The following is a 16,521-nucleotide window of genomic DNA, read 5'->3' on the forward strand; positions in this document are numbered from 1 at the left end:
ACTTTCACATACTAGAAGAGTTACTACTACTACTACTACTACTTTCACATTCTAGAAGAGTTACTTCTACTACTACTACTACTACTAGTACTACTACTACTTTCACATTCCAGAAGTGTTACTTCTACTACTACTACTGCTACTACTGCTGCTACTACTATTACTACTACTACTACTACTACTACTACTACTTTCACATTCTAGAAGAGTTACTTCTACTACTACTACTGCTACTACTGCTGCTACTACTACTACTACTACTACTGCTACTACTACTACTGCTACTACTACTACTACTACTACTACTACCACTACTGCTGCTATTACTACTGCTACTACTACTACTACTACCATCACATTCTAGAATAGTTACTACTATTACTACTACTACTACCTACCCAATCACAGTAGAGTATGTAGGTAACATGTCGCACAGTAAAGTACAGTATGTAGGTAACATGTCTCACAGTAAAGTATGTAGGTAACATGTCTCATAGTACAGTATGTAGGTAACATGTCTCACAGTAGAGTATGTAGGTAACATGTCTCACAGTAAAGTATGTAGGTAACATGTCTCACAGTAGAGTATGTAGGTAACATGTCTCACAGTAGAGTATGTAGGTAACATGTCTCACAGTAAAGTATGTAGGTAACATGTCTCACAGTAAAGTACAGTATGTAGGTAACATGTCTCACAGTAAAATACGTAGGTAACATGTCTCACAGTAAAGTATGTAGGTAACATGTCTCACAGTAGAGTATGTAGGTAACATGTCGCACAGTAGAGTATGTAGGTAACATGTCGCACAGTAAAGTAAAGTATGTAGGTAACATGTCGCACAGTAGAGTATGTAGGTAACATGTCGCACAGTAAAGTACAGTATGTAGGTAACATGTCTCACAGTAAAGTATGTAGGTAACATGTCTCATAGTACAGTATGTAGGTAACATGTCTCACAGTAGAGTATGTAGGTAACATGTCTCACAGTAAAGTATGTAGGTAACATGTCTCACAGTAGAGTATGTAGGTAACATGTCTCACAGTAGAGTATGTAGGTAACATGTCTCACAGTAGAGTATGTAGGTAACATGTCTCACAGTAAAGTATGTAGGTAACATGTCTCACAGTAAAATACGTAGGTAACATGTCTCACAGTAAAGTATGTAGGTAACATGTCTCACAGTAGAGTATGTAGGTAACATGTCGCACAGTAGAGTATGTAGGTAACATGTCGCACAGTAAAGTAAAGTATGTAGGTAACATGTCGCACAGTAGAGTATGTAGGTAACATGTCGCACAGTAAAGTAAAGTATGTAGGTAACATGTCGCACAGTAAAGTACAGTATGTAGGTAACATGTCGCACAGTAAAGTACAGTATGTAGGTAACACGTCTCACAGTAAAGTATGTAGGTAACATGTCTCACAGTAGAGTATGTAGGTAACATGTCACACAGTAAAGTATGTAGGTAACATGTCTCACAGTAAAGTATGTAGGTAACATGTCTCATAGTAAAGTATGTAGGTAACATGTCTCACAGTAGAGTATGTAGGTAACATGTCACACAGTAAAGTATGTAGGTAACATGTCTCACAGTAAAGTATGTAGGTAACACGTCTCACAGTAGAGTATGTAGGTAACATGTCTCATAGTAAAGTATAATTAACACGTCTCACAGTAAAGTATGTAGGTAACATGTCTCATAGTAGAGTATGGAGGTAACATGTCTCATAGTAAAGTATGTAGGTAACATGTCTCACAGTAAAGTATAATTAACACGTCTCACAGTAAAGTATGTAGGTAACATGTCTCATAGTAAAGTATGGAGGTAACATGTCTCACAGTAAAGTATGTAGGTAACACGTCTCACAGTAAAGTATGTAGGTAACATGTCTCATAGTAGAGTATGGAGGTAACATGTCTCATAGTAAAGTATGTAGGTAACATGTCTCACAGTAAAGTATAATTAACATGTCTCACAGTAAAGTATGTAGGTAACATGTCTCACAGTAAAGTATAATTAACACGTCTCACAGTAAAGTATGGAGGTAACATGTCTCATAGTAGAGTATGGAGGTAACATGTCTCATAGTAAAGTATGTAGGTAACATGTCTCATAGTAAAGTATGTAGGTAACATGTCTCATACTAAAGTATGTAGGTAACATGTCTCACAGTAAAGTATGTAGGTAACACGTCTCACAGTAAAGTATAATTAACATGTCTCACAGTAAAGTATGTAGGTAACATGTCTCACAGTAAAGTATGTAGGTAACATGTCTCACAGTAAAGTATAATTAACATGTCTCACAGTAAAGTATGTAGGTAACATGTCTCACAGTAAAGTATGTAGGTAACATGTCTCACAGTAAAGTATGTAGGTAACATGTCTCACAGTAAAGTATGTAGGTAACATGTCTCACAGTAGAGTATAATTAACACGTCTCACAGTAAAGTATGTAGGTAACATGTCTCACAGTAAAGTATAATTAACACGTCTCACAGTAAAGTATGTAGGTAACATGTCTCACAGTAGAGTATGTAGGTAACATGTCTCACAGTAAAGTATGTAGGTAACATGTCTCACAGTAGAGTATGTAGGTAACATGTCTCATAGTAAAGTATGTAGGTAACATGTCTCACAGTAAAGTATGTAGGTAACATGTCTCACAGTACAGTATGTAGGTAACATGCCTCACAGTACAGTATGTAGGTAACATGTCTCACAGTAGAGTATGTAGGTAACATGTCTCACAGTAAAGTATGTAAGTAACATGTCTCACAGTAAAGTATGTAGGTAACATGTCTCACAGTAAAGTATGTAGGTAACATGTCTCATAGTAAAGTATAATTAACACGTCTCACAGTAAAGTATGTAGGTAACATGTCTCATAGTAGAGTATGTAGGTAACATGTCTCATAGTAAAGTATGTAGGTAACATGTCTCACAGTAAAGTATGTAGGTAACATGGCTCATAGTAAAGTATAATTAACACGTCTCACAGTAAAGTATGTAGGTAACATGTCTCATAGTAAAGTATGTAGGTAACATGTCTCATAGTAAAGTATAATTAACACGTCTCACAGTAAAGTATGTAGGTAACATGTCTCATAGTAAAGTATGTAGGTAACACGTCTCACAGTAAAGTATGTAGGTAACATGTCTCATAGTAAAGTATGTAGGTAACATGTCTCACAGTAAAGTATGTAGGTAACATGTCTCATAGTAGAGTATGTAGGTAACATGTCTCATAGTAAAGTATAATTAACACGTCTCACAGTAAAGTATGTAGGTAACATGTCTCACAGTAAAGTATGTAGGTAACATGTCTCACAGTAAAGTATGTAGGTAACATGTCTCATAGTAAAGTATAATTAACACGTCTCACAGTAAAGTATGTAAGTAACATGTCTCACAGTAAAGTATGTAGGTAACACGTCTCATAGTAAAGTATAATTAACACGTCTCACAGTAAAGTATGTAGGTAACATGTCTCACAGTAAAGTATGTAGGTAACATGTCTCACAGTAAAGTATGTAGGTAACATGTCTCACAGTAGAGTATGTAGGTAACATGTCTCATAGTAGAGTACAGTTGAAGTCGGAAGTTTACATACACCTTAGCCAAATACATTAAACTCAGTTTTTGACAATTCCTGACATTTAATCCTATTAAGAATGTGAAATGTCAGAATAATAGTAGAGATAATTATTTATTTCAGATTTTATTTCTTTCATCACATTCCCAGTGGGTCAGAAGTTTACATACAATCAAATGGTATTTGGTAGCATTGCCTTTAAATTGTTTAACTTGGGTCAAACATTTCGGGTAGCCTACCACAAGCTTCCCACAATAAGTTGGGTGAATTTTGGCCCATTCCTCCTGACAGAGCTGGTGTAACTGAGTCAGGTTTGTAGGCCTCCTTGCTCACACACGCTTTTCAGTTCTGTCCACAAATGTTCTGTGTGATCGAGGTCAGGGCTTTGTGATGGCCACTCCAATACCTTGACTTTGTTGTCCTTAAGCCATTTTGCCACAACTTTGGAAGTATGCTTGGGGTCATTGTCCATTTGGAAGACCCATTTACGTCCAAGCTTTAACTTCCTGATTGATGTCTTGAGATGTTGCTTCAATATATCCACATAATGTTCTTACCTCATGATGCCATCTATTTTGTGAAGTGCACCAGTCCCTCCTGCAGTAAAGCCCCCCACAACATGATGTTGCCACCCCCGTGCTTCACGGTTGGGATGGTGTTCTTTGGCTTGCAAGCCTCCCCCTTTTCCCTCCAAACATAACGATGGTCATTATGGCCAAACAGTTCTATTTTTGTTTCATCAGACCAGAGGACATTTCTCCAAAAAGTACAATCTTTGTCCCCATGTTCAGTTGCAAACCGTAGTCTGGTTTTTTGATGGGGGTTTTGGAGCAGTGGCTTCTTCCTTGCTGAGCGGCCTTTCAGGTTATGTTAATATAGGACTTGTTTTACTGTGGATACTTTTGTACCTGTTTCCTCCAGAATCTTCACAAGGTCCTTTGCTGCTGTTCTGGGATTGATTTGCACTTTTCGCACCAAAGTACGTTCATCTCTAGGAGACAGAACACATCTCCTTCCTGAGCGGTATGACGGCTGCGTGGTCCCATGGTGTTTATACTTGCGTACTATTGTTTGTACAGATGAATGTGGTACCTTCAGGTGTTTGGAAATTGCTCCCAAGGATGAACCAGACTTGTGGAGGTCTACAATTGTTTTTCTGAGGTCTTGGCTGATTTCTTTTGATTTTCCCATGATGTCAAGCAAAGAGGCACTGAGTTTGAAGGCAGGCCTTGAAATATATCCACAGGTACAACTCCAATTGACTGAAATTATGTCAATTAGCCTATCAGAAGGTCCTAAATACATGATATAATTGTCCAAGCTGTTTAAAGGCACAGTCAACTTAGTGCATGTAAATTTCTGACCCACTGGAATTGTGATACAGTGAATTATAAGTTAAATAATCTGTCTCTAAACAATTGTTGGAAAGATTACTTGTGTCATGCACAAAGTAGATGTCCTAACAGACTTGCCAAAACTATAGTTTGTTAACAAGACATTTGTGGAGTGGTTGAAAAACAAGTTTTAATGACTCCAACATAAGTGTATGTAAACCCTAGTTATCATTACTCAGTACTGGTACCCTGTGTATATAACCTAGTTATCATTGACTCAGTACTAGCACCCTGTGTATATAGTAATCATTACTCATTGACTCAGTACTTGTACACTGTGTATATAGCCTAGTTATCATTAGTCAGTACTGGTACCCAGTGTATATAGCCTAGTTATCATTACTCAGTACTGCTACCCTGTGTATATAACCCAGTTATCATTACTCAGTACTGGTACCCTGTGTATATAACCCAGTTATCATTACTCAGTACTGGTACCCAGTGTATATAACCCAGTTATCATTACTCAGTACTGGTCTGTGTATATAACCTAGTTATCATTACTCAGTACTGGTACCCAGTGTATATAACCTAGTTATCATTACTCAGTGACTCAGTACTGGTACACTGTGTATATAGCCTAGTTATCATTACTCAGTACTGGTACCCTGTGTATATAACCCAGTTATCATTACTCAGTACTGGTCTGTGTATATAACCTAGTTATCATTACTCAGTACTGGTACCCTGTGTATATAACCCAGTTATCATTACTCAGTACTGGTACCCTGTGTATATAACCCAGTTATCATTACTCAGTACTGGTCTGTGTATATAACCTAGTTATCATTACTCAGTACTGGTACCCAGTGTATATAACCTAGTTATCATTACTCATTGACTCAGTACTGGTACACTGTGTATATAGCCTAGTTATCATTACTCAGTACTGGTACCCAGTGTATATAACCTAGTTATCATTACTCATTGACTCAGTACTGGTACACTGTGTATATAGCCTAGTTATCATTACTCAGTACTGGTACCCAGTGTATATAACCTAGTTATCATTACTCATTGACTCAGTACGGGTACTCTGTGTATATAGCCTAGTTATCATTACTCAGTACTGGTACCCAGTGTATATAGCCTAGTTATCATTACTCATTGACTCAGTACTGGTACACTGTGTACAGTGACTTGAGAAAGTATTCACCCCCCTTGGCATTTTTCCTATTTTGTTGCCTTACAACCTGGAATTAAAATGGATTTTGGGGGGGTTTGTATCATTTGATTTACACAACATGCCTACCACTTTGAAGATGTTGCCTCTGATTAATGCCCTCTTTGCCTGGTGCATGAGTTTTGGTGGGCGGCCCTCTCTTGGCAGGGTTGTTGTGGTGCCATATTCTTTCCATTTTTTAATAATGGATTTAATGGTGCTCCGTGGGACGGTCAAAGTTTCAGATATGTTTTTATATCCCAACCCTGATCTGTACTTCTCCACAACTTTTTTGGAGAGCTCTTTGGTCTTCATGGTGCCGCTTGCTTGGTGGTGTTGCAGACTCTGGGGCCATTCAGAACAGAAATATATATATAATATATATATATATACACTGAGATCATGTGACACTTAAATAAAGTCCACCTGTGTGCAATCTAACTAATGATGTATATAATAATATATAATAATAATAATATAATATAATATATGATGTGACTTCTGGAGGTAATTGGTTGCACCAGATCTTAGTTAGGGGCTTCATAGCAAAGAGGGTGAATACAAATGAACCACTTTTCCATATATTGTTTTCTTCAAATTTTTTAAAACAAGTATTTTTTTTCAATTCACTTCAACATATTTGGACTATTTTGTCAATTGCATGAAATCCAAATAAAAATCAGTTTAAATTACAGGATGTAAAGCAACAAAATAGGAAAAACACCAAGGGGGATGAATACTTCTGCAAGATGCTGTAGGTGTTACCAATGTGGGAAGCTATGATTTTATTTCAATGACAAAATGATGTTTGATCAAAAGTTGTAAAGATATATCACCTTTAGAAGCATAATGCTGACAAACTGTAAACTGTAACTTCGTTAAGTTAAGCGTCAGATTTGAATAAAGCATAGCCTATCAGATACTACTAATACTAATTTGAATAAAGCATAGCCTATCAGATACTACTAATACTAATTTGAATAAAGCATAGCCTACCAGATACTATCACCTTTAGAAGCATAATGCTGTGTGAATAAAGCATAGCCTACCAGATACTATCACCTTTAGAAGCCAAGCATAATGCTGTATGAATAAAGCATAGCCTACCAGATACTATCACCTTTAGAAGCCAAGCATAATGCTGTATGAATAAAGCATAGCCTACCAGATACTATCACCTTTAGAAGCCAAGCATAATGCTGTATGAATAAAGCATAGCCTACCAGATACTATCACCTTTAGAAGCCAAGCATAATGCTGTATGAATAAAGCATAGCCTACCAGATACTATCACCTTTAGAAGCCAAGCATAATGCTGTATGAATAAAGCATAGCCTACCAGATACTATCACCTTTAGAAGCATAATGCTGTGTGAATAAAGCATAGCCTACCAGATACTATCACCTTTAGAAGCATAATGCTGTGTGAATAAAGCATAGCCTACCAGATACTATCACCTTTAGAAGCATAATGCTGTGTGAATAAAGCATAGCCTACCAGATACTATCACCTTTAGAAGCATAATGCTGTATGAATAAAGCATAGCCTACCAGATACTATCACCTTTAGAAGCCAAGCATAATGCTGTATGAATAAAGCATAGCCTACCAGATACTATCACCTTTAGAAGCCAAGCATAATGCTGTATGAATAAAGCATAGCCTACCAGATACTATCACCTTTAGAAGCATAATGCTGTGTGAATAAAGCATAGCCTACCAGATACTATCACCTTTAGAAGCATAATGCTGTGTGAATAAAGCATAGCCTACCAGATACTATCACCTTTAGAAGCATAATGCTGTGTGAATAAAGCATAGCCTACCAGATACTATCACCTTTAGAAGCATAATGCTGTATGAATAAAGCATAGCCTACCAGATACTATCACCTTTAGAAGCATAATGCTGTATGAATAAAGCATAGCCTACCAGATACTATCACCTTTAGAAGCATAATGCTGTGTGAATAAAGCATAGCCTACCAGATACTATCACCTTTAGAAGCCAAGCATAATGCTGTATGAATAAAGCATAGCCTACCAGATACTATCACCTTTAGAAGCATAATGCTGTGTGAATAAAGCATAGCCTACCAGATACTATCACCTTTAGAAGCATAATGCTGTATGAATAAAGCATAGCCTACCAGATACTATCACCTTTAGAAGCATAATGCTGTGTGAATAAAGCATAGCCTACCAGATACTATCACCTTTAGAAGCCAAGCATAATGCTGTATGAATAAAGCATAGCCTACCAGATACTATCACCTTTAGAAGCCAAGCATAATGCTGTATGAATAAAGCATAGCCTACCAGATACTATCACCTTTAGAAGCATAATGCTGTGTGAATAAAGCATAGCCTACCAGATACTATCACCTTTAGAAGCATAATGCTGTGTGAATAAAGCATAGCCTACCAGATACTATCACCTTTAGAAGCATAATGCTGTGTGAATAAAGCATAGCCTACCAGATACTATCACCTTTAGAAGCATAATGCTGTATGAATAAAGCATAGCCTACCAGATACTATCACCTTTAGAAGCATAATGCTGTGTGAATAAAGCATAGCCTACCAGATACTATCACCTTTAGAAGCATAATGCTGTATGAATAAAGCATAGCCTACCAGATACTATCACCTTTAGAAGCATAATGCTGTGTGAATAAAGCATAGCCTACCAGATACTATCACCTTTAGAAGCATAATGCTGTGTGAATAAAGCATAGCCTACCAGATACTATCACCTTTAGAAGCATAATGCTGTATGAATAAAGCATAGCCTACCAGATACTATCACCTTTAGAAGCATAATGCTGTATGAATAAAGCATAGCCTACCAGATACTATCACCTTTAGAAGCATAATGCTGTGTGAATAAAGCATAGCCTACCAGATACTATCACCTTTAGAAGCCAAGCATAATGCTGTATGAATAAAGCATAGCCTACCAGATACTATCACCTTTAGAAGCATAATGCTGTGTGAATAAAGCATAGCCTACCAGATACTATCACCTTTAGAAGCATAATGCTGTATGAATAAAGCATAGCCTACCAGATACTATCACCTTTAGAAGCATAATGCTGTGTGAATAAAGCATAGCCTACCAGATACTATCACCTTTAGAAGCCAAGCATAATGCTGTATGAATAAAGCATAGCCTACCAGATACTATCACCTTTAGAAGCCAAGCATAATGCTGTATGAATAAAGCATAGCCTACCAGATACTATCACCTTTAGAAGCATAATGCTGTGTGAATAAAGCATAGCCTACCAGATACTATCACCTTTAGAAGCATAATGCTGTATGAATAAAGCATAGCCTACCAGATACTATCACCTTTAGAAGCATAATGCTGTGTGAATAAAGCATAGCCTACCAGATACTATCACCTTTAGAAGCATAATGCTGTATGAATAAAGCATAGCCTACCAGATACTATCACCTTTAGAAGCATAATGCTGTGTGAATAAAGCATAGCCTACCAGATACTATCACCTTTAGAAGCATAATGCTGTATGAATAAAGCATAGCCTACCAGATACTATCACCTTTAGAAGCATAATGCTGTATGAATAAAGCATAGCCTACCAGATACTATCACCTTTAGAAGCATAATGCTGTATGAATAAAGCATAGCCTACCAGATACTACTAATACTAATTTGAATAAAGCATAGCCTATCAGATACTACTAATACTAATTTGAATAAAGCATAGCCTATCAGATACTACTAATACTAATTTGAATAAAGCATAGCCTATCAGATACTACTAATACTAATTTGAATAAAGCATAGCCTACCAGATACTACTAATACTAATTTGAATAAAGCATAGCCTACCAGATACTACTAATACTAATTTGAATAAAGCATAGCCTACCAGATACTATCACCTTTAGAAGCATAATGCTGTATGAATAAAGCATAGCCTACCAGATACTATCACCTTTAGAAGCCAAGCATAATGCTGTGTGAATAAAGCATAGCCTACCAGATACTATCACCTTTAGAAGCCAAGCATAATGCTGTGTGAATAAAGCATAGCCTACCAGATACTATCACCTTTAGAAGCATAATGCTGTGTGAATAAAGCATAGCCTACCAGATACTATCACCTTTAGAAGCATAATGCTGTATGAATAAAGCATAGCCTACCAGATACTATCACCTTTAGAAGCATAATGCTGTATGAATAAAGCATAGCCTACCAGATACTATCACAAGAGCAGAAGATACTAAATATGTAGGTATCATCTATGACAGATCTCAATAACCACCATCGTCTAATTAACGTCACTTTGTTAGCCAAAACAACAACAAAAATGTAAAGGCATAAAAACACCACACGTATTATTTAATCTAATCATTACACAACTCTTCTTCCAAATTACAGGAGCACATCTGTGTCACTCTATGACCATCGTCCAACCAACAGATTAACACAGGAACTCTAAAAATAAATCCACAGTATTTTTTATTTAACCTTCAGAACAGATTGAGATTAAAAAGATAAAAATAAAAATATATATTTACAAGAGAGCCCTGTACACATTACAATAAAAAAGCATACTAAAACATACATGTATAAAATATAATTCAACACACAATAAACAAAAAATAAAAGCAATCCCATTCAACTACATAGAGGTCCTAAAATCAATGATGTAAACTGCCTGAGTGGCACCAGAACATCTAACTGCAGTGAACTCTGCAAAACGTTACACAAATTAGGGGCGAATAAAACAAAGCCGTTTTTTCCCCAAATCAGTGTGGCAACTGAAGGGATCTCCAGTGTTAACCATTCCTGTGGCAACTGATGGGATCTCCCGTGTTAACCATTCCTGTGGCAACTTGTGACGCTTAACTTAATGAAGTTACATATAGAGTTTGTCAGATTGCTTTGTAAATAAATGAGAATACTCTCTCTCTTCTTACAGACAGAGAGGTCCATCCCACATTTTATACAGACTACAATGATGAGTCCTAAAATGGTCCCCTGTGATAAAACGTGTTGCTGAATGACAGCATCCTTGGATTTTACAACAGACGTTGCCTGTAGCTCAGTTGGTAGAGTATGGCGCTTGTAACGCCAGGGTAGTGGGTTCGATCCCCGGGACCACCCATACGTAGAATGTATGCACACATGACTGTAAGTCGCTTTGGATAAAAGCGTCTGCTAAATGGCATAAATTATTATATATTATTATAAAAAAACTATCACCGAAATCCAATACAGGGAGAAGCGGCAGGGTAGCCTAGTGGTTAGAGTGTAGAGGCGGCAGGGTAGCCTAGTGGTTAGAATGTAGAGGTGGCAGGTAGCCTAGTGGTTAGAGTGTAGAGGCGGCAGGGTAGCCTAGTGGTTAGAGTGTAGAGGCGGCAGGGTAGCCTAGTGGTTAGAGTGTAGAGGGGGCAGGGTAGCCTAGTGGTTAGAGTGTAGAGGCGGCAGGGTAGCCTAGTGGTTAGAGTGTAGAGGCGGCAGGGTAGCCTAGTGGTTAGAGTGTAGAGGCGGCAGGGTAGCCTAGTGGTTAGAGTGTAGAGGCGGCAGGGTAGCCTAGTGGTTAGAGTGTAGAGGCGGCAGGTAGTCTTGTGGTTAGAGTGTAGAGGCGGCAGGTAGCCTAGTGGTTAGAGTGTAGAGGCGGCAGCGTAGCCTAGTGGTTAGAGTGTAGAGGCGGCAGGTAGCCTAGTGGTTAGAGTGTAGAGGCGGCAGGTAGCCTAGTGGTTAGAGTGTAGAGGCGGCAGGTAGCCTAGTGGTTAGAGTGTAGAGGTGGCAGGGTAGCCTAGTGGTTAGAGTGTAGAGGCGGCAGGTAGCCTAGTGGTTAGAGTGTAGAGGTGGCAGGTAGCCTAGTGGTTAGAGTGGAGGGGCGGCAGGTAGCCTAGTGGTTAGAGTGTAGAGGTGGCAGGTAACCTAGTGGTTAGAGTGTAGAGGTGGCAGCGTAGCCTAGTGGTTAGAGTGGAGGGGCGGCAGGTAGCCTAGTGGTTAGAGTGTAGAGGTGGCAGGTAGCCTAGTGGTTAGAGTGTAGAGGTGGCAGGTAGCCTAGTGGTTAGAGTGTAGAGGTGGCAGGTAGCCTAGTGGTTAGAGTGTAGAGGTGGCAGGTAGCCTAGTGGTTAGAGTGTAGAGGTGGCAGGTAGCCTAGTGGTTAGAGTGTAGAGGTGGCAGGTAGCCTAGTGGTTAGAGTGTAGAGGTGGCAGGTAGCCTAGTGGTTAGAGTGTAGAGGTGGCAGGTAGCCTAGTGGTTAGAGTGTAGAGGTGGCAGGTAGCCTAGTGGTTAGAGTGTAGAGGAGGCAGGTAGCCTAGTGGTTAGAGTGTAGAGGTGGCAGGTAGCCTAGTGGTTAGAGTGTTGGACTAGTAACCGGAAGGTTGCGAGTTCAAACCCCCGAGCTGACAAGGTACAAATCTGTCGTTCTGCCCCTGAACAGGCAGTTAACCCACTGTTCCCAGGCCGTCATTGAAAATAAGAATGTGTTCTTAACTGACTTGCCTGGTTAAATAAAGGTAAAATAAAAAATATTTAAAAAAGCGTTGGTTTGAACAATCTTTCTCCTGTTTTTAATACGAAGGCGTGATTTATTTAGATATAAACAATAAAAAAACAATCTTGGATCTTAGATTCTAAGTCAAATTTTCTATATCCGTTAGGAAGGACAACTCGTCATCAATCCAGACACCCAGGTACTTATATTGAGAAACTAGCTTAATTTAGGCTCCATTTATAGAGAATATATGCAGGTCCTTTGTGACCTAGAGAACAGCATGAGCTTGGTTTTTACTTGTATTTAACACTAATTTAAGATCTGTAAGTGATTTCAGAACGGGATCAAAGTCATGCTGAAGTTCACGAACAGCCTGCTGCACTGAGGTGGCACAGGAATACAACACGGTGTCATAGAGATGAATGTTACAAGTATGAACAGTGTTTCCTATGTCTTTAATATACAAAGTGAACAATAATGGACCCAAAGTAGAACCCTGAGGAACACCTTTTTGAATCTCAGGAAATTCAGATTTAACCCCGTCTATCAAGATGGCCTGAGTTCTGTCACGAACATAATTCTGAAACTATAAACAGGCTGTATACCCCAGGCCAACTCTTGATAATTTCTTCAGTGAAACAGAATGATCAACAGTGTTGAACATCTTTGACAGGTCAATAAACAAGGCAGCAGAGATCTTTTTAGCATCCACGGCATTGACAAGATCATTAACAACTAGCGTGGTTGCTGTGGTAGTACCGTGCCCAGGCCTAAAACCCTAATTGGTTGTCTACATCATTGTCTACATCATTTGTATCCCCACCCTAATGGAGTGATAGATGTCTACATCATTTGTATCCCCACCCTAATGGAGTGATAGATGTCTACATCATTTGTATCCCCACCCTAATGGAGTGATAGATGTCTACATCATGTGTATCCCCACCCTAATGGAGTGATAGATGTCTACATCATGTGTATCCCCACCCTAATAGAGTGATAGATGTCTACATCATGTGTATCCCCACCCTAATGGAGTGATAGATGTCTACATCATTTATATCCCCACCCTAATGGAGTGATAGATGTCTACATCATACTACTACAGATGTCCATGCTTTTGGAATACTTCCTGGTAACTATGTTACATAAACAATATGGGCTACTGATCCAGCAATAAGGGGTGGCTGCACACTACTGATCCAGCAATAAGGGGTGGCTGCACACTACTGATCCAGCAATAAGGGGTGGCTGCACACTACTGATCCAGCAATAAGGGGTGGCTGCACACTACTGATCCAGCAATAAGGGGTGGCTGCACACTACTGATCCAGCAATAAGGGGTGGCTGCACACTACTGATCCAGCAATAAGGGGTGGCTGCACACTACTGATCTAGCAATAAGGGGTGGCTGCACACTACTGATCTAGCAATAAGGGGTGGCTGCACACTACTGATCCAGCAATAAGGGGTGGCTGCACACTACTGATCCAGCAATAAGGGGTGGCTGCACACTACTGATCTAGCAATAAGGGGTGGCTGCACACTACAGCAGACCAGGCTCCAAATGATCAGCCCCTGGGGATGTTATCATGTTAACAAAGCATCCATCTTTAATCGGTGAATGTCAGAAAAAAGGAAAACTCCTGACCAGCATTTTCAGTACCGTCCAATAGATTTTCACCATCTACATCCAAACTACTCTTTTCAAAAGATGCCTTTAAAATACATCCAAAATATAAAGCTCAGAGATAAAAATAAATAAAAAAAAAAATTTTTTTTTTTAAAGATTGATAATCAACTGTTCTGAACCTCGCCGTAATAATCTCAGTCGTCCTCATCTTCAAAGATCTCTGAGAGCAGGAAGTGCTCTTGTGGATCTTCTGGACTCGGTCTCCCTGACTCGGTCTGGACTGTGTCGGAGGAGCTCTTCAAACTTGGGCAGAACACGACTGTACAGGAAATCAATGGTCTCTGAAAGTAAATATAGTACATATACATTAAATTAGTACATGTGTTCAGCAAACAACAAGATTCTTCCTCGAAGCAGCATTATATTTGAAGGAGGGGTTGGGGGGGCCAATCAGTGGTTTTACATGTGATCACACATGACATTTTCTTCTGAGGTTTTCATCTCTTTCCGAATGTAGAAACATAATTTACACATATGTAGACTTGTATAGTGCTGGAGATGAATAAAGGAGGTTAAAAACATGCAGTCAAGATGGAGCTAGCTTATACTTCCTGTCCCTTGGAAGTGATGTCACCGGAACACTGATCATAGTGACTTGCACTCAACTATTCTAAACGCATACCTCCAACCTAAAACAAAAAAACAAATGTGTGTATGACAGCAGCTTACCACAGAAAGACATGCTCTGACGCAACGGCACTTTGGCTACTTTTAGCTTGTGGTAGTGCATCTGTACGTAGCAAGGAGTGACTCCCCTTTAAAACAGGAAAGGTTAGCAGATAGCATAGCATTCCCACACACATAAACCACCCTGCCATGTGCTGTTGTCTTTTAGCTTGTAGTAGTGCATCTGTACGTAGCAAGGAGTGACTCCCCTTTAAAACAGGAAAGGTTAGCAGATAGCATAGCATTCCCACACACATAAACCACCCTGCCATGTGCTGTTGTACTCCTCACTCCTAGAAGGTAGGAAACATTTGGCCAAGGCCGAGTCTCTACTGTACAGAAACCCTTTCTATGACGATTAACGACCGAGTTTGTAGACAGTTAAAACATCTGGTTTGAGAATCGAAACGTAAATACGAACATAATTTATTTAATTTATAATACAGACCTCTGTCAGAGAAAATGGTATTAATAATGAAAATGCAACATTGTCTAATAACAAAGTATAATCTGTGTATAATAACAACCTCTTACCCAATTGTGTGAGCAATTTCTTCCCAGTCAACATCTGAGGCATCTTCCACCTGCATTGCGTTCAACCTGAAAGGTCAAAATGACATTGAATCAACATTGGCAAAATAAAAATGGTTGACCATGCCAGTTTCATATGCCATTATACCAAGACCATGCCAGTTTCATATGCCATTATACCAAGACCATGCCAGTTTCATATGCCATTATACCAAGACCATGCCAGTTTCATATGCCATTATACCAAGACCATGCCAGTTTCATATGCCATTATACCAAGACCATGCCAGTTTCATATGCCATTATACCAAGAACAAGACCATGCCAGTTTCATATGCCATTATACCAATACCATGCCAGTTTCATATGCCATTATACCAAGACCATGCCAGTTTCATATGCCATTATACCAACAACAAGACCATGCCAGTTTCATATGCCATTATACCAATAACAAGACCATGCCAGTTTCATATGCCATTATACCAATAACAAGACCATGCCAGTTTCATATGCCATTATACCAATAACAAGACCATGCCAGTTTCATATGCCATTATACCAAGACCATGCCAGTTTCATATGCCATTATACCAAGAACAAGACCATGCCAGTTTCATATGCCATTATACCAAGACCATGCCAGTTTCATATGCCATTATACCAATAACAAGACCATGCCAGTTTCATATGCCATTATACCAAGAACAAGACCATGCCAGTTTCATATGCCATTATACCAAGACCATGCCAGTTTCATATGCCATTATACCAAGACCATGCCAGTTTCATATGCCATTATACCAATACCATGCCAGTTTCATATGCCATTATACCAAGACTATGCCAGTTTCATATGCCATTATACCAAGAACAAGACCATGCCAGTTTCATATGCCATTATACCAAGAACAAAAGACTTCCATTGGCCCTGTAAATCAGGACTACGCAGAACGGTAACGCAGATGGTATATACTATGATTATAAGT

The 16,521-nt window shown here is 39.0% G+C and overlaps 1 protein-coding gene across 1 annotated transcript in view; it reads right to left on the minus strand.

Annotated features, from left to right (window-relative positions):
• Positions 1–13,614: 13,614 nt before the first annotated feature.
• LOC123992406 (transcription termination factor 1-like) overlaps positions 13,615–16,521 on the minus strand; it is a 22,268-nt gene continuing 19,361 nt past the window's right edge. Inside the window, exons 8-10 of the mRNA XM_046293547.1 lie at positions 15,536–15,601; positions 15,005–15,090; positions 13,615–14,616 (exon numbers count right to left, since the gene is read on the minus strand). Coding sequence (XP_046149503.1) covers positions 14,486–14,616; positions 15,005–15,090; positions 15,536–15,601 — 283 coding nt within the window. The 3' untranslated portion in view covers positions 13,615–14,485. The remainder of the gene's footprint in view (positions 14,617–15,004; positions 15,091–15,535; positions 15,602–16,521) is intronic.

Source organism: Oncorhynchus gorbuscha, linkage group LG13 (assembly GCF_021184085.1).
Source record: "Oncorhynchus gorbuscha isolate QuinsamMale2020 ecotype Even-year linkage group LG13, OgorEven_v1.0, whole genome shotgun sequence".
Lineage (NCBI taxonomy): Eukaryota > Metazoa > Chordata > Actinopteri > Salmoniformes > Salmonidae > Oncorhynchus > Oncorhynchus gorbuscha.